The 21,720-nt window shown below is 48.9% G+C and overlaps 1 protein-coding gene across 6 annotated transcripts in view; it reads left to right on the forward strand.

Annotated features, from left to right (window-relative positions):
• The window catches only part of ARHGAP32 (Rho GTPase activating protein 32), a 235,147-nt gene that overhangs the window by 206,234 nt on the left and 7,193 nt on the right, over window positions 1-21,720 (forward strand). For all 6 annotated transcript variants that reach the window (XM_085081967.1, XM_085081970.1, XM_085081965.1 and 3 more), the window contains 10 exons: window positions 6,756-6,858; window positions 9,642-9,786; window positions 10,424-10,506; window positions 12,717-12,824; window positions 14,075-14,220; window positions 16,274-16,475; window positions 17,256-17,401; window positions 18,324-18,398; window positions 18,974-19,825; window positions 20,460-21,334. In XM_085081967.1, the coding sequence (XP_084938093.1) occupies window positions 6,756-6,858; window positions 9,642-9,786; window positions 10,424-10,506; window positions 12,717-12,824; window positions 14,075-14,220; window positions 16,274-16,475; window positions 17,256-17,401; window positions 18,324-18,398; window positions 18,974-19,825; window positions 20,460-21,334 (2,735 nt within the window). The remainder of the gene's footprint in view (window positions 1-6,755; window positions 6,859-9,641; window positions 9,787-10,423; window positions 10,507-12,716; window positions 12,825-14,074; window positions 14,221-16,273; window positions 16,476-17,255; window positions 17,402-18,323; window positions 18,399-18,973; window positions 19,826-20,459; window positions 21,335-21,720) is intronic.

A 21,720-nucleotide genomic window follows, 5' to 3' on the forward strand; every position in this document is an offset into this window, starting at 1 on the left:
AAATTTACCTGTGTGCTCCCCCTGTATTTACTGTGTTCCTTGGTTGGGTTTGCATCCCAAATCCGAACATTTCTGATGTTAAATTGTGGCAAGCCAGAGTGTTTTAGGTGCCTGAAGTCCCCCTGGATATGGCAGTTGAGTGTCTCTTGTGACATCAAAGGCAGATGCAGCAGCCTAGAAAAAAAGGGAATGGTTGACCCAAATTGGAGATGAGCAGAGAACTCCCCTTGCTGCTGATGTGTTTTCTGCTGCACAAACTAACTGGACACAAGTTGATACTTTCAAAGGCCAACAGTTTTGAGCTATTTTGGGCAAACTTCCAACCACAACAGGCACTGTTAATTGCTTCACCATCTGCCCTCCGAGTTGCTGGAACTCGGCATTATAGGGTACGGGGTCAGCATTACAACGAGGTACATGGGATCCCTGTGGAGAATGCCTTGTTTGAGGGGGACAACCTTGGGATTGCTGAGCAGGGAACACAAGCCTTTGCTGTTAAAAAAGACCCAGTTTGTCTCTCCCCTTCTCTCTCACCCTGCCTGCAGCTGCAAGGAGAGAATTCTTTGTGTCTGAATGACCCTGAGGATGGCGGGGAGTTGAAAATTAATTTGCATTTCGAAATACTACAGCTGTGGTGGGAACAAACATGAGGGAAAATGTCACAGTCAGTACAAGAATTGCTTGTGCTCCTATCCTGCTGCTCTTAGCAAGGGGAGAACTTTTTCCCCCTCTCAGTTTATTGAAGAGAGTGTAATCAAGCTAAACAAAAAAGCTCCAACACACTGGCCATATCTGAGGTATTAGTCGTATCTTGTTGGATATTAGGAAAAATTCCTTCACTGAAGGGGTTGTCAAGCATTGAAACTGCTCAGGCTGTCCAGGGTTATGGGGTTGTGGCACTTGGGGACATGATTCAGCCTTGGCAGGGCTGGGGGAGCAGTTGGACTCAATCTTAGAGGCTTTTCCAACCTTAATGATTCTGTGATATTTTGTGTTTAAAACAATTCAACCCAAGCGCTGGGAACTGGGTGGATGCAGCCTGGGATAGGGATTGGCTGTACAGCATCTCCATGGTGGATAACAAGTAGTGAGGATCCCTGTGCAGCCCTCAGATTCCAGGCTGTCCTGGCATAGCCATGGGAATGTTGCTGATCTCCCAGGACCTGACAGATGTGGCTATCGACCTGCTGTGCCTGATGCAGCCCAGGGATATTTCTGTTCCCCAGGCCTGAAGTTTGTACTTTGCTTTTCCACAGTCCTGGCTGAGCTGCCATAAAAGACAATTCCAGCCTGAGGAAGCAGAGTCCAGTGCTGATCCCTCTATGAGCCCAGCGTGGATCTGGGTTCCAGCTCATGGGTTATGGTGCACTCTGCCATGGTTGTACTTCCTCAAGTGCAAAAGTCACACTGCAGATAAGAACTGTGTGTGTGTGACCAGGAGCTGGGGCAGCTCAGACTTTATACAGCTCATCACCAGTGTGGATAATTTAAATGTGGCTCACGGCTTCGAAATGAGGGACAGGGAATTGAAGAATCACAGGATCCCAGAGTGGCTTGGGTTGGAAGGGACCTCAAATCCCACCCAATCTCACCTGCTGCCCCAGGCAGGGGCACCTTCTACTATCCCAGGTTGCTCCAAGCCCCATCCAACCTGGCCTTGAGCATCATGAAGGATGGAAAGTGTGTGTTTGGTTGGTTTTACATTTCTCTTGGTGATTCAAACATGAGTAGAGGGATTTAGGAATGAGACAAAAGTCCTGAGAAGAGAGTCTTTTTAAAGTTTGATGTTTTTCTGAACGTGCAGGGGCTGGTGTGGTCGGTGTGCCTGTGGAATGACACATGGAGGTACAATATTGTGTGACAGGGAACTTCTCATGCAACACTAAAAAGAAAATCCTTAACCTCTCTCCTGTGCTGCTTTACACCTTCGTGTAACCTTCACTCTAAGGTGGAAGGAAGAGCTTCAGAAATGAGAAATTTGAAAGTCACAGGCTGAAATATTACAGGGTTTTTACTGTGTGTTTCTTTTTTAAGGAAATTCTTTGACAGTTTTTTGGAAAATGGCCTTGATGATCTTAGAGGTATTTTTCAACCTTAATGGTTGTAAAATTGAGTTAAAATAGGAAATTAGTGGAGTAAAAGGAACCATATTTCTTAAAGAGAAGATATTCCCTGTTAGGTTTTTCCATAATCCCGCATTAATGGCAGTGGAGTTGGGATTTATGTGGCTAATTCCAGATGTCTGGAAGTTGTCAGTCTTGGCCAGGGCACAGAATTCCAAGAAAGGGGCTCATCCTGCTGCAGTGGCACTGTTTGTGCTGTGCTGGATGTCCTTGGGATACCTTTCCCCTGTCCCTGTCCCTGCCTGTCCTTCCCAGCTGTTCCCAAAGGCAGCCTGAACAACCAGGGGTGGGCAAAAAATGCCTCCACCTGCATTTTATCTGATGGCTGATTGTTCCAATTTCTTTCCTGGTGGCTCAAAACAGGCTTTAACCTCCTGTTACTCAGGTCTGGATTTTCCATGTGCTTCCCAAGTCTGCTGGCACTGGCTGCTGGTTGTCACCTCTGCTGAGGCAGAGCTTGAGGCAGTTGGTTTTCCAAGTTCCTGGAGGTTGAGCTCCCCTGTGGGTTTGCTATGTGAGGAATTCAGTGAGGAGCAGCATTTCGGGTGCTCCGGGCCATTGCCCAGCCCCCGAGGCTTGGCCTGTGGGACCTGCACCCCACTGCTGTATTTTGGGAAAATGCCAGTGCCAGAGGGGAGCTTGGTGGGAGGCCTTGTGCCCCAGCCTGAACAAACACTTCTGGTTCCAGTAATGTGCTACTAAAATAAAATAAAACACAACACAAGTAAGCCTCCCAAAGCCCAGGGAGGGAACATTACAAAAGATTCAAAAAATAAAAACCCACCCAACAAGATAGAAAAAGAAATGTGCCTGATGTGGGGATGAATCAAAATGTTCTTCACAATGAAAACCATAAAACTTCTGCTTCCTCTTAATGGCAGAGAATTAAGCAGTTAACAAGCCCTTGGAGATGCAATAAACCTTTCAAACCAGCTGAGAGATGCTCAGGAAGGAGTTGAATGAATTCCTTTGGCTGCTGTGCTGAGGAAACATGCTGGGGTCCCCTTCAGTGAGGCATCCACATTTCCAGCCTTTTGCACTTTGTCTCCTGGAACCACTTGCTTTTGGAGACAGTGGAGGGAAGGAGGGAGAGGTCATGGTTTTTGGAATGGGAGGCTTGTGCAGTGCTCCACTGCAGAGCTGGCTGTTCCAGGCAGCACCTGGCAGTGCATTTTAGCTGCCTGCAGCTGAGGCAATGACTTTGCTGCAGGGAGGTTTTCTGGAGTCACTGGCTGAAGACTTCATGGCTCAGAAAAGGACTAAAATCACCCTGGGAATCAGTGATTTTTGTTACTTGCCTGGGAATGTGGCGCTGGAAAGGGCTGTGTGTTGAACTGGATAACCCAGGCGCCAGTTCTGGGCTCAGAGGTTCCCTGAGCAGAGGGTAGATGGGACTGCAGAAATGCACTGAGTGTCACCCTGTGCTCACTCACCCCCTCCTCCTGTCTTTCCCAAAGCTCCTGGGGGTTGCCGGGAACCAGGTGCTGACCCAGGTGGGCCTTTATGTCTCTGAATGCAAACCATGTGTGCCATCCAGTCTGGTTGTTGTAATTGCAGGAAACCACAGTAATTAACTGCCATTAGTAGAACTTTAGTGTTGCTGCTGTTCCATCCTGTGAGAGGAAATCTCCCTTGGTTCCCTGCTGGGATGAGGCTGAGGTGCCTGTCTGGTTCAAATCTGGGTTGCGGTTTGGGATCTAGAAGCCAAAATCAGTTCCCGAACCGAGAAGTTCACCTGTAGGGGAGGGATTTTTGCAGCAGATGGACACAGGTACTTGAAAAAGTCACAGTGCGGTGTCAGAAGCTGCTGTAGGTGATGGTCTGGGCACACTTAACATTTGCAAAATGTAGTCTTGGCTTGTATAGTCATCCTGCCTTGTCCTTCTGAGGGAGCAGTCACTATTCCCTACATGTGTGGATATACATCTCTAAAATGGCTTTTCAGTCAAAGGGCAGAGGGAGGTTAAACACACACCCAATGGCCAGATGTGATCTTTGTTCAAAAAACTGAAAAATGAAGTCACCACCCCAGCAAAGGGCCCTCAGGTACAATTTTAGCCCTACTTGAATTTCAATCCCTTTTTCAACCGTGCAGAATGCCCCCAAAATATCCGTGGTGCTGGTATGGTATATTTAGCTTACAGAACAGATCGTCCTGGTAACCAGATGAGGAAATGCTTGGAACAAGACTGCTGGGATCTTTTCAGGGTGTATTAATTACTCTCACTGTGCCCAGGTTCTTCCATGACAAAAGAGAACTTGAGGCTGAGCATTGGTGCTGCAGGAAGCCCTTGCCTTCCCCTGGGCTCCCCTGCCCTGCTCCACACTGTCACTCCAGGCTTCCTGGTGGGGATGGGGCAGGCAGGGAGTGTGCTGTTTATTTATCTGCCTCTTGATGTGTTCGCTTTTTTTTTATTTATTGTGTATTGCTGTTTATTTACTTGCATCTTGATTTATTTCTTTCAATGGGCTCTACTGATTCCAGGCGACCCCTCTTGTGGTTGCAGGATGGACCATTAAGGTCTTTGGAATTTGCAGCATTAGCAGATCTTGCCACAACACTTTCAAACTTGGGAAAACTCCTTTGCCTGATCCTCTGGGACTCCTGCATGCAGGAAAGGCTGCTGATGGGGGCTTAGCCCTGTGCAGGTCACTGGTGAGAGCTGTGACTTCTGGCCCTTTGTAACGGGTGGTTGTGGGACAGACACACGTGGACATCCCACAGGGTCTTGGTTCAGGTGTGTCTGGCAGCCTGGGGTGCTCTTCTCCCACAGGGGACCAACACCACTGACTGTATCAGCATCCAGAGCCTTGTCCCTGACCTTTGCTGCACGGGATGGAGCTGTTTCACTTCCGCTGCCCTGCACAGTTCACACCTGGGCCCCATTCATCTTCAAAGTGTGCAGTGCACACTTCAGCCATTTCTGGACACTGCTTGAGTAGGAAAGAAGTCCTTCCTTGTCCACTTCCAGCCTTAAAAACTTTCTTCTTCAAGAGATGTTGAATCTTTTTGCATAAAGGTTTAAGCATTGTCCTCCAGAAATGTTTTTGAAACAATATGAGAACTCGGGGCCTCGTGTTCCACCTACTCTGCTCATATCTGCCCTTGTGGGTGATTGATGGACGTGTCCCCAACATGCTGAGTGTGTGTTTGGTGAGAACCTGCTGCCTATGCCAGTTCAGATGGCTCTGAGTGTGTCTGGTTGGTTCCTGAAGCCATCAGCTATGGTGCTCCTTGGAGCTTGCTGATGCTGAGGTAACAGAAGGCTTCACCTCCACTGGTTTTCCTTCCCAAAAAAAGCAGCACTTGGTTTCCAAGACTCTTTGCTTAATGTACAAGGGGTCTGCTCGCCCTAAAGTCTGCCCCTGACTGGGAAATTGTGAAAGCTGCTGTACATCCCTGGGAGTGTAAGGGATAAACCTGAACCCTGGCTGGCTCAGTTCTGGCTGTGTCTTGGTGTCTTGGAGCATCCCAGGTGCAGGGTCTGATCTGCTCCAGCTGAGCCTGTGATTGACACGCTGCAGGATTTGCAGCTTTCACCTTGTCCTGTGTCCAGTGTGGAGCAGACGTGCCCTTAGCCTGGGATACACCTGCTGATTTCCAGGGAACCATCTGAAATGAGCCTTTCCTCCAGCTGTAGGGGTTTGCTGCGGGCTGGGAAAGCAGCCTTGTGGAGGCTGGGGGGAGCATGGAGCATCCAAGTGCAGCAGTTGGGAGCACTGCCTGGCAGATGGCATTTGCTATGTGGTGTAAGGGGATTTGCCACATGACCTGCTTGCAATCTGTGTCACGTGGCACATTGATCAGACCTGGCATCTAAAGAATAGATTGAGGTCAACAGAGGAGCTGCTGCAGAAAGGTGGCTGGCAGAGGGTTCCACAGGGATCCCAGCTTTTTCTGTGAAGATTTGCCGGTGCTGACAGGAGCTCCTGTGATTCTGACTTTCTCTCTGTGTTTGGGGCAGTTTTATCTCTTGTTGTAAGTCCAGTGATTTGCTCCTTCTCAAGCTTACATGGATGGACACACAGCTCCGGCACTGGATGTGCATGAGTCTGGGAAGCCAGCTGGAAGGAATGGGGTGGTGAAGCGGCTGGAATATTAACTTGACACCTAATTATATCCCCTGGGCTGATTTTTCCATTCTGTCATGCCCTGCTCTGTCTGCACTTTCTGTGCGTGTGGGATGCTGTGGAGTTCTCCACATCCAGCCGTGCTCCAGCAGTCACTGGGGGTGAAATTATCAGTTGTAAAAGCTCTCCTGGCCGTGATGCCAAAAGCGGCATCTCCCTCATGTTTATATTTCCTTAAACCAAGCAGGATAGATTAACGCTGTATAGATCAGAAAGACAGTACTTATTCCATTTTACAGCTCTTCTGGAATGGGATTTCATACCACAGTTCCTGTTTCTGACCACAATAGGCTTTTTTTGACCTGATTCGTATCCTGGCATTCCCTTGTTAAAGCAGGAGCACCTCTGACCAGTTTCCATACCAGCTCCTGAAGTTAAATTTCCTACAGGCTTTCTCCCCTGAGGAACTGAAGCCATTTCCCAGCTGGAAATAGTTCATGGCACCTGCCAAGAGCACAGCCTGAAGTAGGACTTTACTAACCCCCAGCTGTTGTTGTTCAGTGCCCCAGGTCCTCAAGAGCTGCACTGAGTTCATCGAGAAGCACGGCATTGTGGATGGGATATACCGGCTGTCTGGGATCGCCTCCAACATCCAGAAACTCCGGTAAGGGCCTGCCTTGGAGCCCCTGGCACGCGCAGGGGCACAGCCTGGACTTCCACAGGCAGATTCCTCCTGTGGGAAGCTTTCCTTCAGGATAAAGTATCAGGATCATGGTGTCACTGTGCTGTCACGTTTCATTCCTGTTCCTCTTGCTCTGGGAGCCCTTTGGAGCAGCTGATGTTTCTCCCTGCTGCCTTGGATTCCTGGCTTACCAGCAGTTCATTGGGAATGTGCAAAGGATATGTGCCTGAGTCTGGGGGCTTGGCATTGCTGTGCTGCACAGGGAAAGGCCAGGAGTGTGTCCTGTTTGGAAGCTGTTCCCACCACAGCAGACTTTATTCTTTCATGAGGCTGTTTTGCTCCTACCATTTGGTGTGGGATGTTCTGCTCTGGAGTACTGAGAGTACTGAGTGGTTATGACTCATTCCAGCACTGGTCCTGGGCCCATGGGGTATTTTCCATAGGCAGAATATCCATTTTGTACCAGCTATCCCCCAGCTCAGTGGGCAGGTTTGAGCTGGGACAGTGACTGTTCAAACCCCTGGATGGATAGGTTTGTTCTGGTTCAGATTAATCCTGTTTCTCATCCCACCAAGTCCCATTTTAAAAATCTGGTCCCAAGGCTTTGATGTGCAGGATCCAAAGGCTCCGACTGGATCTGTGACTGAATAAAACATTTGCCATTGCTTCAGTTACATCCCTTTATTCCCCATTTTGACTTGTGCTGGACCATCCTTCTAATATCTGCCCTAGTCCATTTTTTCCCTTTGTGTTGCCAAGACCATTTTTTCCTTCACTGTGTATCAAAGGTGCTTTAAAAATGGTTTTCTAAATTTGTAATGGCATCATTCCCTGTTCTAGTGCAGAGAATGAAGTGACAACCTGTTTTCCAGGTTTCTGAGATCTTCCACAGACAAAAGGAAGGGAGTACATGGCATAATTTACTGACACTGTCCTTGTTCATGTCATTCACTACAGATTTTGAATGTTCAGTGAGCATAGGACGTGTCTTGCTGCAGTTCCCAGCTGTATAAACAGGGCATTAGGCTCATTCCAAAGCTAGGGCTGCAGTGTCCCTATAAAGAAATTGCTGTGCTTAGGTTTCCCGTAGAAAAACTGGATCTCCTGGATTTAAAGGGCTTTTTTGTTGGAGAGAAGGTTAGAGAATTTATTCCACATGGGAGATTTGCATGGGACAGAGGTTGGCTCTTCAGTAGGGCAGTAGCTGCCTCTATTTGGCAGGTGGGCAAACAGAGCTGCTGTTGATTTGGGGTGTTGGTCCCTCTATCCCTGTATCCTGGCTCTTTTTGAGAGCTGTGGAGTTGTGTTCTTTGCCTCACAAAATCTTCCCTTGGGTCAGAAGGAATAACATGTAGCTCTGGAAACAGCCAGTGTAGAGAGGAGGGTTGAGTGTAGCAGGGCATCCCTCTCTTCCCTCCATATTCACTTCTGCAGGGGAACATCTGACACAGTGTGAGCTTTATTCCTAGGAAAAAACACTGGAGTGAGGCAGGATATGGGCAGGGAGTTGGAGTCAGGGCTGAGGCTGTTTGTATGGGTTGGGCTGGTGCCTTCCTGAGCTTTTGTGTGGCTCAATTTCCAGTGTAGGCATTGAGTTTCTGTCCCAGATGTGAGCAAGGGGTGAGTCAGAAGGTGCCTCTGGAAGTGGTGTGTGCTGAACACAGAAGGCTGTGGAAAACAGAATCCTTCCTTTCCTCCTGCGCTGTCTTTGGAGTGAGGAAGGGGTGGGCTGTTCACCCTGAGGAAGTGGGACCTCTCCTGCCTCTCATCTGGCAGGGTGTGAAATGTTTCCCACGAGCAGTAGTCATGTCCAGAGATGAAAGGAGCTGATCCCGGCAGGGCAGTTACAAACACACCTGGTGCCCTGGGCACATTCTGCTCCTCAGGCAGGGTGAGCTCAGGGCTTGTGACCTTCTGGGCACAACCTGCCAGCTTTAGGTGAGGGATGGGACAGGGACATGGACATAACCCCAACCCTGGTTATGGTTGCAATGCTGATGGGGTGAATCCCCATGGCTGTAAGCAGCCTAAAGACCCTGGCAGGGACCCCGAGGTTCTCCAGCTCCCAGGGCCTGGCTCACCACACTCATCCCCCCAGAGTATCCTGCTAATTGGAAACAGCATTTCCCAGCACATATTCCAGCAGCAAGCCAGCCCTTGGCCTTCTGAGCTCAGCTTTTATTTCATAAACATTGGTGATTTGGGTTTCTTTCTCTCTCTGAAAACCAAGGGAGTGCTATGGGATTTTCTTCATGTGGTTCCTGGCTGTCTTCTCTCTGTAGCAGAGGCAGGCTCAGCTCACCAGCTCATCCCCCAGAAATTCCTGCACTCACTGGTTTCCATGTGCTGCTGATGGCACTGCTGCTGTCATGGCTTTATCATTGTCATTTCCAGGCCTTTGAAATGCAGAGGGACAGCAGCTTTGATGCTTCCTATGGGCAATCCCAGTCACAGCCCTTGGGAGTTAAACTTGTCCTTGTGGTCTTGGAAGACATTCTCTGGAGACTTTTTGAAAAGCCTTGATGCAGCAAAAGGGATTGCAGCCAATTGGTTGTAAAACTAACTGAAAATGCTTTAATAGAAAAAAGAAAAGTCTCTTTTTTAGAAAAAATCTCACTGGCTGCCCCACAGCTGTGGGTCATGTGGCTTTGGTGACTGTTTATTTTTTCCTGTAAGTCAGGAAAGCCTTGCTGTAATTTGTACTGGGTTTGATTTCATTCCTCCTCCTCAAACCCCCTTACCCATTTCTCTGTTCTCATTGCCAGCCATGAGTTTGACTCTGAGCAAATTCCTGACCTGACAAAGGACATTTACATCCAGGACATTCACTGTGTGGGCTCCCTGTGCAAGCTGTACTTCCGGGAGCTCCCCAACCCTCTGCTCACCTACCAGCTCTACGAGAAGTTCTCAGTGAGTATGAGGCAAATGTGGGGCAGTTCCCCCTTCAGTGGGGCTTCAGCTGCACTGGTGGAGCAGAGAAATCCTGGAAACTGGACCTGCCTTCCACACACTTCCCTCTCTGTCTGCTCTGCCTTGGGGTTTTTAGAGCCATCAGAAGGGTGTATCACCAAAATTCGCAGCCTGACACCATGTGCTGCCTATACTCCAGATTCCATCCTACCATTCCAGAAGGGGCTGGCAGTGCCCTGGGCTCTGAGGGGCCTTTCCTGTGTCCCATTTAGGTTATTCATAGGTGCCTTTGTGCTTTGTGCCACACTATGTTGGTTCCACTCATGGGGCCCCAGCAGAAGGTCCCTGGCACATTTCCCATGCCTTGCAGGAATTCTTCTATCGTTTGCCATTTCCCAGAAATGGGATTAGAAGCAAATGCTTGATTGAGCTGGGTATCTTCTGCAGGAATTCTCTGTGCCATTAACATGTCCCAGGTCATGACTTACTTGGCCTTCCTTACATGATCCATGTGCTGCTCTGTCCCTGAGACAGACCCCTTGCCCAAGGGGGAGAAGAGCAACAAAATCCACCTCGCTGCCAGGACTGGCACGTTAGGGGTTTATTTGCAGCTAAATCCATTCCTGCCTCATTCCAGGATGCTGTTTCTGCTGCTACAGATGAGGAAAGGCTGGTTAAGATCCACGATGTGATCCAGCAGCTGCCCCCTCCCCACTACAGGTGAGTGCAGCCTTTGGGGTGTTGTGGGCACTTTGTTAGAGGAATTCCATAAGTCCAGTTTGCCTCTCAAGACAGCCACACTGTGCCTGTGCACATTGAAATGGTTATGGCTATAGAAAGTTGATTTAATTAGCTCCTTACCAAACACTATACACTAAACATGGTCTTCTCTTCCTTGGAAACTCTGTATAGGAGGGAAATAGGAACTTGTTATGTCAGAGTAAGGAAACAGTTTTATTGCAGGGGGCACAGTACCAGTGCTAAGAACACTTTAAAAAAAGTGGAATATAGTCAAAAAATTGCTCAGGCCTTCACTCAAACTTGGTCAATTGTATTTTGTCTCCCGTTTGCCCCTCCCTGCAATAATAGTAACTAGCAAATAATAACAATGCTCTGTGAGAATAACTGATGTAATTAATTATATTAGCATTATATATATGAGTAGCATAATATGGTGTTTAAAAATCACCAATTAAAATACTATATTCAAGCTAATTAGTAGTAATAAGGACTTGTGGTATATAGTAATGAGTTGTGACTAAGAACAACATTTTAATAGTCTTTAGTATTAAAAATTATGGCAAGGTATGGTGAAAAGGCATCAGACAAATTGGTATTGGTGATTGGCTTTAATAACGACATAGAATACTGTATGTTAATGAGACTTATAATATTAATAACTAGTGATGCATGGTAAGTAATGTGAATTCACTAACTGTGAATTGTAATTGGTAGAAATAGCTAACGACAATGTATGGTGAAAGTTATTTACAGATCAGTAAGTGTTGTAATTGGCTAAGCCAGTTGCCCTGATGTGTCTCAGTGGTTTAGGTGACCATTTGGGGTGAATACAAGCAGAATTTGGCTATTGATACCTAATTGTAATACTTCATTACAGTCATCAGTTGATTATTGTAATGCATGTTAATCTGCAGGATGAGTTAGAGCTCTGGTCTAAGTGGTCAGGTGTAACACACGAGGACAGCAATTGATAACTATTAATAGTCATTTCTGCTCATAAATGTTTAACTTTCAGTTCCTGTGATGTGTGGTGATTAGCTGGACAATTGCAATGCTGCAATGAGTGGTATAAATAACTGATTTTAAAAGTTAACTGGGATTTAACTGATGTGTTATAAACTGCAGCTGTGCTACTTTTCCTTAAATAAGGTTGGCTAGTTGGTGCAACAGCTGCTGCTTGTAGTAAATAATTGCAATATTGATGTTAATTGAGGGGTTGTGGCTCTTTCAAAAATTAACTGATCTGTTTCTTTTCCATTCACCTTTTCTCTGAAATTATTTTTAATTTATGAGGCTGGTTAAATGGGGTGCTGGTACCAGCAACTCGGCAGTCTCAGAGAGGGGACACAGCCAACACCTGGATGTGGAATGCTGTAGGTCACAGGGTGCTGCTCTCCTTTCCTGGGGTTTGCTTGGAAAAAGGAAAAAACACTTTATTTTTCTGCTACTCAGTGATGAGAAGTTGCAGGCAGGAGGTGTCTGGTTTCCAGCCAGAGCCATTTTATTCACTTCCGGTCTTGTCTGTTTGTGGAATTTTGAGCCCCCAAAAAACCTATCTGCTCCATCCCACTTCCCCACAAGAAAAGAATAGGCTGTGAGACCGACACAAGGCAGGAGCAGCAGAAGGGTACAGCAGCATTTTCACTGCTACCTCCTGCACCCTCCTCCCCAGGATATATTAAACACAACAGTGCTTAATATACAAAACCCACCATTTTTTAATGTCAACAGAAGCCTCTGAAGTTTAACCTTCTATCTGCCTTACCCACCTCTAAGAAACCTGCAGCCAGGAATTTCCTAAGTAGAACTCAGGTACATTTGGCTGGTTTTCAGTATCCTGGGGTGTGTAAATCAATATGCCCCTCCGCCCCCTGTGCCCCTTCCCAGCATTAGCATTCCACATCCTTCCCCACACATCCCTGAGCAGCCCCTCAGGGCTGTCCTACACCTGCACAGGGAGTTTTTCTGGAGCTGTCCTTTTCTTGAGCCTGGACAAGTCGGGAGAGACTCCCCTCACCCCCAGCCTGTGTGTCATTATTGCCAAAGCCAAGTCCACTGCGGGGCTGAGTTCAACGTTCCTTTCTGGGAGCTGTCAAACCAAAAGGAAGTAATGAGCTGGGTTTGTGCTGTGGATCACAGCTTGGCTTTGCTCAGTGGTGCTGAACATTTGCCTCTCTCCCATTTTCCAGGACACTGGAGTTCCTAATGAGACACTTGGCTCGTCTGGCTGATTATTGCTCTATCACAAATATGCACACCAAGAACTTGGCCATCGTCTGGGCTCCAAACCTCCTCAGGTACTCTGGGATTTTCCCATTTCAATACAAGATAAATGTTTATATTTGTAAACAACAGATACTCCAGAAAATCCCAGCTTTCAGCAGCTGGAAAGAGCTCTTCTTTTCTTCACCCAGTGTGCTCTTCTCCTCCTGTAAAATATGGGAGATCATTCTAAGCAGGATTTAAGACCGACTGGGAAGTTCCTGACCTAGTGATGTAAAACAGCCCCTGTATTATCTTGTCTCACACAGCACAGTTCCACTGACTGCAGTTCTGTCAGTAGTGGCAAGGAAGAATTCCCTCAACCCTCTTTTAGAGGATAATTTCTCCTCGCCTCATTAGGTGAGACTGGTGTGTCCTTGATCTTGCAGGAAAATTTCTTCAGTGGCATCATGATTTCCCACTGCATAAGTCTCTAGGGTCTAATTTGACATCTTGTGGCTGCAAGAATTCAAACTTACAGAAATGATCTTGGATGAATATGGCCCCTAAAATCTGTTTTGAAGGTGCATAGGACACTTTAATGCTGTAAGTTAAAAATTTTGTTTTAAAAGAAAAAAAATAATATCACCCTGCCTTCAATTGTATTGATTTCTGAACTGCTGTTGTTACCAACCTGAGAAATCCAAGTGTGCAGTTCCTCATGGAATCCCACAATAGTTTGGGTTGGGAGGGACATTAAAGCTCGTCCCATTCCACCCCTGCCATGGGCAGGGACACCTTCCACTATCCCATGTTGCTCCAAGCCCTGTCCAACCTGCCCTTGGACACTCCCAGTTCATGCAGGTGGGCTCTTCCCTCTTTTCTGGCAATTCTCCCACAAGCAGTGGAGTGACCTCGTGTTTGAGCTTGCTTTGGCAAGTCCTGGGGCACTCGCCCAGCAGGATCAGTTGGAGACACTCCCTGCTCGAGGGAAAATGCTTTTAGAGGCCACAGTGAGGTTTGTACAACAGCACTGCCTTAAAATGCCAGTCATGGAAATGAGTTAACAAAAAGCTCCTCATTTTAGGTGTTCAGTGTATTTACCTCAATTCAGACCTGTCCCACACTCCCTTTTCCTCCCAGCCCAGTCAGTAATACTTGAAGCTGGATCTGAAGTTTGACCATAAATTCCCACAGTCAGGGGTCATTTGTGAGGGTTGCTGAGAATTAACACCAGAACTGCCCTGAAGCCTTCTCTGCTTGAGCCGCAGGCCCTGCAGCTCCACAGGTGCCCAGGAGTCACTCAGCAGGAGCCTGTCTCCTCACCACGTGTCCCTTTGTGCAGGTCCAAGCAGATCGAGTCTGCCTGCTTCAGCGGCACGGCTGCCTTCATGGAGGTGCGGATCCAGTCGGTGGTGGTGGAGTTCATCCTGAACCACGTGGATGTACTCTTCAGCTCCAAGCTCAGCTCTGTCATCCGTGATGGGGCAGGTGAGTGTTCTCTGCTGGCTTCACTTGGTCAGCAACAGCAGCACTTCGTGGCTGTCTGAGCCTCCTCTGGGACATGCAAACATTTTTACTTTACCGTAGAGGACACATTTCTGGGTTGGGATGTCAGAACCCAGACAGAAATGGCCTGGTTTTAGAAATTGCTGCCAGTACCTTTCTTAGAAGCCAAGGTGCCCCACAGGAGTGCAGAGATGAAAGTTTGGCTTCTACTTTTATGTCCTACTACTGAGAAATTGCAAGGAATCACTTAAATCTTTGTCCTCCCTGCTCCTTCTCCTTTTTAAAACTGTCTTTACTGATGCTCCTGCATACTTACCATTGGAGCTATATCTGTCTACTCTCATCCATACCTTACAACACAAATAGGAGCAAACTGATGTAAAGCAATCTCTCTGCACTCAGTGATGTTGAGGCTAAGAAACTTAAATCTTGCTCTTAAAGGGCTATCTTGGCATCTGCTTTGCTGATTATTCCTTCTGCACAGCCTTTGTGGGTTTATGAACAGGGCTGAGCAGCCACATGGCTCAGGCTGGTGTTGCTTTAGGATGAAGAATGCACCTGGAACATCATCCAGCCTTGGAACCTACAAATTCCTTTGAGTAACTAAGACCATATACCTATTTAATTGAGAAGGAGCAGAGTTGCACCAGGAGGAAAGTTTATTCTGTGTGTCCGTTTACTGTCTTGTCTGTTTACTCTTGGCTGCTACAAGCTGTTCCTGCTCCTAAGCAGCATTAAGGCTGCACCATCTGCCTTGATAACCTGCCCTTGCCTGGAACATGCACAGCTACTGCAGTTACCACCACTTGGGGACTGCAGGGAGCTGGGTTTCCACTGTATTTGCTGCTCCCTTCATTTAAACAAGCCCTACCTCTGCTTAGGCTGGCAGTGTTGATCCAAGTTCAGCTTTTTCTCCTGCTGGAAGGCAGTTCTAAGTCCATGGGAGCCAGGGGTTAGTTGGCTGAGCAGTGCCAGCCCCAGCAGGCTGACTCTGCCAGGGGAAGGAAGATAAGCATGCTCAGAATCCCAGCCAGATGATTATCCAGGCTTAGAATGGCCCATGTAAATTTGGCTAATTGTTTAATGACTTGGTCGTATGCATTCAGTGGCTTTGACACAGACCTGGAAGGGAGGAGGGTCAGGCTGTTGGGCAGCACATTGGCTAAGTGCATGAATTCTGCATTCCCGAATGGCTTCCTGGGAGCCTCTGGGTGTGGACACAGCTCCTGCACCCACCTGTGAGAGGGGAAAGTGATGCTGCTAAGCCTGTTTTAACCCAAACTTCACCCAGGACAGCATTTACAGCTCCCACACCCTCCAGACTGGGCATCCTTCACACAGAGCTGTGCTGCTCCAGGAGCAGCCATGGGACTGGACCGGCCAGGATGTTCTGCGATGGCACATCTCCCCCACAGCCCTGAACTCACCTGGGAATAACCCTAGAAGCCCCTGTACAAGAGGCAGTGCCAGCCACTGGAGAGCTGCTCCTATCCTACAACAGGCTCCCTGTAATCTCCTCTCCACTGAAGCTGTCACCAGCAGGAGGCAGCAGCAGCTACTTTCAAATGTTACACATTCATCTCCAAAACCAGGCACAAGCTGTAAAAGGCCATGGGCAGGGCACAGAGAAGATTCTGTTTGCTTTGTCCAGCTGCACTGTAGTTTGTAGCAGCTTAGTCACACCTGGCATTTCCTGCTGCACCAAGAGGTGGAATCTGGGAATGACCCAGCCAGACTTTATACAAAGGAAATAAAAAGCGTTTTCTTAACCGGCTCTTGCATACAGATTAAGTATTTCACAAAGGTTTCCATCTTACCTGCTTCCCTCTGCTTTTTTTTAAATACACTAAGCCATTATTCTTTTAGTCATAAACATATCTCTGACATTGTGACCACATTTTGTCCACGTCTTTTCATGGTTGAGATAACAAAGGCTCAGAAAAACACAGCACCACCCTAGACACACAGAGCTGAGCTTTGATCTCTGCACTGCTGTTTGCTGACTCTCCCTGTTGCCTGTGGTTTTCCTTTGCAGGGCACAGCTCTTTATCCCGGCCCAAGTCTCTGCTGGTGTCCTCCCCCTCCACGAAGCTGCTCACGCTGGAGGAGGCTCAGGCACGGACACAGGCCCAGATCAACTCTCCCATCGTGGCAGACAGCAAGTACATCGAAGTGGGAGAAGGCCCAGCAGCTTTGCAGGGGAAATTCCATACAGTCATAGACTTCCCGTCTGAAAGGTAGAGACAGGTTTCCTTTCCAGTACTGTCGTAACTGTGTTATTTTGAATACGGCAAGAATTTGCTTATCTTGAGACTCATTATATATGTAAAGTATTGTAGCCAGTTTTCTACCTGCTTTGGACTCCGTGAGGATTCAGCTCACATCAGTGGTCTGGTGGCCTTGGTTTAGCCAGATAACTTGTGCTCCATGCCCTTGTTTTTAAAAGCAGAGTTATCATGAAATGTATAAATCTATGTTGTCTGTGATGCAGAGAGGTGCCTGGACCAGTCACACATAGAAATGTAAACAGGGTGAACACCTGCAGACATCAGGGTTTTTCAGATCTCAGGACTAAGTGCCTGACAGGAGTGCAGGTTCTCTTGAAGTGGAGCAGTTGGACAGGCTGCTGAGGACAATGAAAATTAAATATGTCAGTGGAGGAGATGAAGGTGGTTTTATAGCAGTGGTGAGAGATGCTTTTGAACACCTTTATGGCTGCCCAGCTTCCCAGAGAGCTGAGGATTCTTCCATCAAATCCATTCCTTGGTTGCTGGGCTGGACAAGGAGGAGCCTTTGCTCACCTGCACTGCAGCTGATTTGCAGAGGTTGGGGGAATTTACCCAGCAAAACTTTAGGGCTGAGCTGGAAGAATGAAAGCATCCTTAGCTTTGAAAAGAGGGAGTTTCTAAGCAGAAACCAGGAGTTTCTGAGCAGAAAGCAGAGTGCTGATAACAAGCAGCCAGGATTGAGCTGCAGCTCCCCCCCCCCCATCTGTGTGTTCCATTTTCTCTCCACAGGAAAAGGCCTCCCAGCAAGATGAAGAAGTCTCCAGTGGGGAGTTGGCGTTCTTTCTTCAACCTGGGAAAATCCTCCTCGGTGTCCAAGCGCAAACTGCAGCGCAACCCCAGTGAGCCCTCAGAAATGAAAGCCATAGCCCTGGCAGGTGAGGGCTATGAAAAAAACCCGGGGTTTTCAGCAGTGCAGAGTGATGTTTCCAGTGGGCTTTTATCTCCTTCTAGTGTCCAAGCTGTGCATGACACCTCCAGTAGCTGCTCTTTCCCAATGGATCTCAGGCAGTTCTGGAGCCTGCCGGGGCTCACACCTCTGTGCTTTGCTTGGAGCAGCTTTGGAAAGACGAGGTGTAGGTGCTGCTACAATAAGTCACAGGATAATTCTTTCTGAAACTCTCTTAATGAAATGAGAATATAATTCGAGCTCCCCTTGCTGCTCTCGGAAGATGAAATGAGGGAAAGACACCTTCCCACAAACACATTCCATCTGATAGCTCTACTGCAGTACCCAGAGAAGGCAGCCAACAGCCCTCTGTAGCCACAGCTAGGATATGTAGGTGGAGTTCTCAGCCTTTTCCATATATAATTTTCTGTCTCTTTCCAAACTTAAAAATGGCAACCATGTGTTTTTCCAGTAAAACACACCACACATCCCAAAACATAGGCCACTGAGAACTTCTGTCCCCTCATCTCTCAGGTCCATCTTTAAATTCTTACCCTCACAGTCCTCACACACTCTATGATGCCCTTCAGGACTGTCTCCTCAGAGACTGAAATTGCACTTGTTTAGTGTCCATGAAACAGGGTGTGTAAATGTTCCTTCCTTCCCCTTTTTGGAGGGGTTTTGCTTGTGGGGAGTTGTTTCCCAGCCTGTCACCTGCAGCAGTCACCACTTGGGTTGGTTAACTTTTCCAGGTAAAATGAGAATCACAAACCCACCCTCAAAACAAAATTACTTTTAGGACAGTGATGTTGGTGCTAGAAGCACATTTGTGTTTTTCCTGACACCATTACCCAGCTAAATGTAAACCCCTTTCCTAATTGATCCTTTCCCTGTGTGGTTCCTTCCCTCAGGAGGACGAGGAGACAGCGGGACGCTCCGCTCGGCCAAGAGTGAGGAGTCCCTCACTTCCCTGCATGCCGTGGATGGTAAGGCAAAATCCTATCTGCACTTCCAAGAAATGGGCATTAAGGGGGAAGCACTTTGACATCTTTGGCTGTAGGTATTCAACAGGGCAGGTTTTCCACCCCTCCAGGGGAAGCTGAACTTGCTAACTGATGAAGCAGCTTTCTGCTCCCAGCACAGATGGGTCTCATAGAAATGCTCTTCATGGCTTTTCCTGCTTTGAAGGTTAAAAAAAGCAAACCTCTTGCTCTGGTATAGCTGGCACTGCTTATGTTCGTTCCTTGGCACCTTCTCTTGCTATTCCAAGGTTGACAGGACAGCACTGTGAAGGAAAATGCTCTCTGAGAAAGGCCTTCAGCACATGTAAACTGGCTTTGCTTGTGCACACAGCTTAGTTTCAGACTAAATCACACCTGGCAAGTGCTGTAAAAGAGTTTAAGCAAATGTAATAAGCAGTTACTGCCAAAGATAACTCATGTACAGAGGGCACCGGAGGAGCCTTTTGCAGCCTTAGGACTGCTCTTACGCCCGTCACTGGGCCTGGCCTCCTGGCCAGGGAGGTTTCGTCACTAACCCATGCATGTCTCCTTGCTTCCAGGTGAATCCAAACTGTTCCGACCCAGAAGGCCCAGGTCCAGCAGCGATGCCCTGTCTGCCTCCTTCAACGGGGAGCTCCTGGGGAACATGAACCGCTGCAACTCCTACGACAACCTCCCCCACGATGACAGCGACGGGGACGAGGGGCTCATCCACGTCCCTGCCCTCATCTCTCCCCGCTCCTCGGAGGACGTGGATCTGAGCCCGCCGGACATCGGTGTTGCCAGCCTGGACTTCGACCCCATGTCCTTCCAGTGCAGTCCCCCCCAGGCAGAGTCTGAGTGCCTGGACAGCAGCACCTCCCTGCTGGAGTCCGTTGACATCAACAAGGAGAAGCCGAGCCTGCTCAGGAAGGATTTAGAATCAGGCAGCCAGTCCCAGACCCCAGGCAGTGCCACGAGCTCTGAGCCAGTGTCCCCTTTCCAGGAGAAGATGAGTCCCTTCTTTACAATGGACCTGAGCCCCACAGAAGAGCAGGCCTGCAAATCCCTCAGCTTCTCGCCCAAGACGGCCCGAAAGCCCATCAAATCTCCACCACTGACCACAGAACCCACCTCCTTTGTGCTGCCCAGCCGTGTGCCAGAGGCCATGGGAGGAGTGCCCACCACATCCAGGAACTCCTCTGCTTCCAGCTGGAGCAAAGGGATTGGCATCACTGAGATCACAAACAGGTCCCCAACCCAGATGTCCTTGCCCCTGAAAAACAGTGAAACAGGAGCAGGGGAAGGAGCCCACCAAGAGCTGCAGCATCCCCAGCTAGTGGCTGCTGGCAAAACAGAGTTGCCAGAAGAAGGGGAGAGAGCCATGCCAAGCAGTCAGAATAAGACTGTACCCAGTGGACACACAGAGCCAGGTACAGTGCATTTTCCTCCATTCTTTCTTTAAGTTCCAAAGGGGAGCTGCTCTCAGAACCGTCCTCCTCTGCGTGCCTTTAGGAGAGGGGATTGCCTGTCAGTTCTGGTCACAAGTGTCTTGAAGGGCTGTGCAGATCAGTAAGGTTTTAACCTCTGCTTTCTCCCTACATCACACAAATCTTGGATAATTTCCATAATGCTTTATATTCCACTTTTTTTCCCCATCCTGTCATGTGAAAATCTCTAGCATGTCCTTCTCAATCATTTCAGCCAATAGACCATCTAAGACTTTTCTTTTTAAATTAAAAATCTGCCAACACTCGAAGAAGGGACCTTTCCGCCTAAAACCTTATGATCAAAATTGTGTAAGGGTATCTCATTCTCTGCTACTTCCTTCCTACCTCTCTAGAAATGCAAGAGGAGCCTTTAGACAATCTCTTGGGTTTTTTCCTCTTTGTGATGAACTGCCGTGCTGTTGAGCAGCGTTTGCCTGTGAGACACAAGTGTTTCACATCAGAAGGAACTGCCACTGTGAAAGTGTGGAGAGCATCTATTTTTTTATAATAGTCATTAAGGTCACTCTCCTTATTGGGTAACATAAAATCACTCTCTCTCTCAATTTTCCCCCATTAGGAGCAGTTGCGCTCGACTCCCCCCAGGATCCTGTTCCCGTCAGTTCTGTGTCTCTTATCCCTCCTCCTCCTCCGAAAAACGCAGCGCGCATGCTGGCCCTAGCGTTAGCCGAGTCCGCACAGCAAGCATCCGCCCAGTCCCACAAAAGGCCAGGAGATGCTCATGCTGAAAGCACAAATTATGGAGAGGCTGAAGCTGGCACAGCTCTAGAAAAGCTCCATCTCTCTGCGGGTGCTCCCGACAAGCTCCACCTGTTCACTGCTCTGCCCGAGAACCGCCTGCACTTCCAGCCCGGGGCACCTCTAGAGCAGGACTGCCAAGGCACGGCCGGGGAGCAGAACCACCCACCCGGCGCACCTGGAGGCCAGGAGCCCCCACCTGTCCACATGGGAGTGCCCGGGGACACGCCTGGCAGCAGGGATGCGGAGCAGGAGCAGGCCAGCTTCCACCCCAGCAGAGCGGGGGACAAGGAGCCCTTCCCGCCCCACGCAGGGGACTGGGAGCACGCCGTCCTCCACGGCCCCGGGGCACTGCCAGAGCGGGAGCCGCCCGCCACGGAGCCAGCTGTGGAGCAGCCCCACCTGTGCACGGGCCTGGCTGAGGACAAGCTGCGCGCTTCCTGCACGGCCGAGGACAAGCTGCAGTCTCCTCCCGTGGGTCCTGCCGGGGACAAGGGCGCCCCAGCTGCGGTGCCGTACCTGAGCACCCTCCCCGGCATGGCCGCCGAGCCCCGTGTACTGGCTGGGACCACCCTCCCGGCAGATATCACCGTCCCACCCGCGCCACACGTGGCCACGGCACCGGCACAGAGGCAGGAGCATCAGGCAGCTGTGGGACAGGTGCCAGCAGCCAAAGCACCCAGCGGCTCCGGTCAGGTATGTGCTGCTCCCTGCACAGCTCCTGTGGAGTGCTGAGCACTGGGAAAGTTGGTCCAAATCCAGACGGCAAGAGGAGAGGATTTGCAGGACACTGGGAGCGATGTGGGTGCAACCCAGACACAGCCTTGCAGGAAATCCTGTGCTGCTTTCCTAAGGCAACACCCCAGTATACCCACTCACCTTGGTTTTAAGGAAAAAAGTATCTGCAGGGGCTGACAGAGGGAATAATAGTTCAGAATGCTCAGAAGCAAGAATTTTTGCATCCTCTGACAAGGTCCTCTTCAGCATCCTGGTTGGGCTCTTTTGCAGCAACAGGATGAGAGGACATAGTCCTAACCTGCACCAGGGGAGGTTTAGGTTGGACAATAGGAAGAATTTTTTCA

Source organism: Lichenostomus cassidix, chromosome 24 (assembly GCF_008360975.1).
Source record: "Lichenostomus cassidix isolate B80296 chromosome 24, HeHo_3.0, whole genome shotgun sequence".
NCBI classification, from domain to species: Eukaryota; Metazoa; Chordata; class Aves; order Passeriformes; family Meliphagidae; genus Lichenostomus; species Lichenostomus cassidix.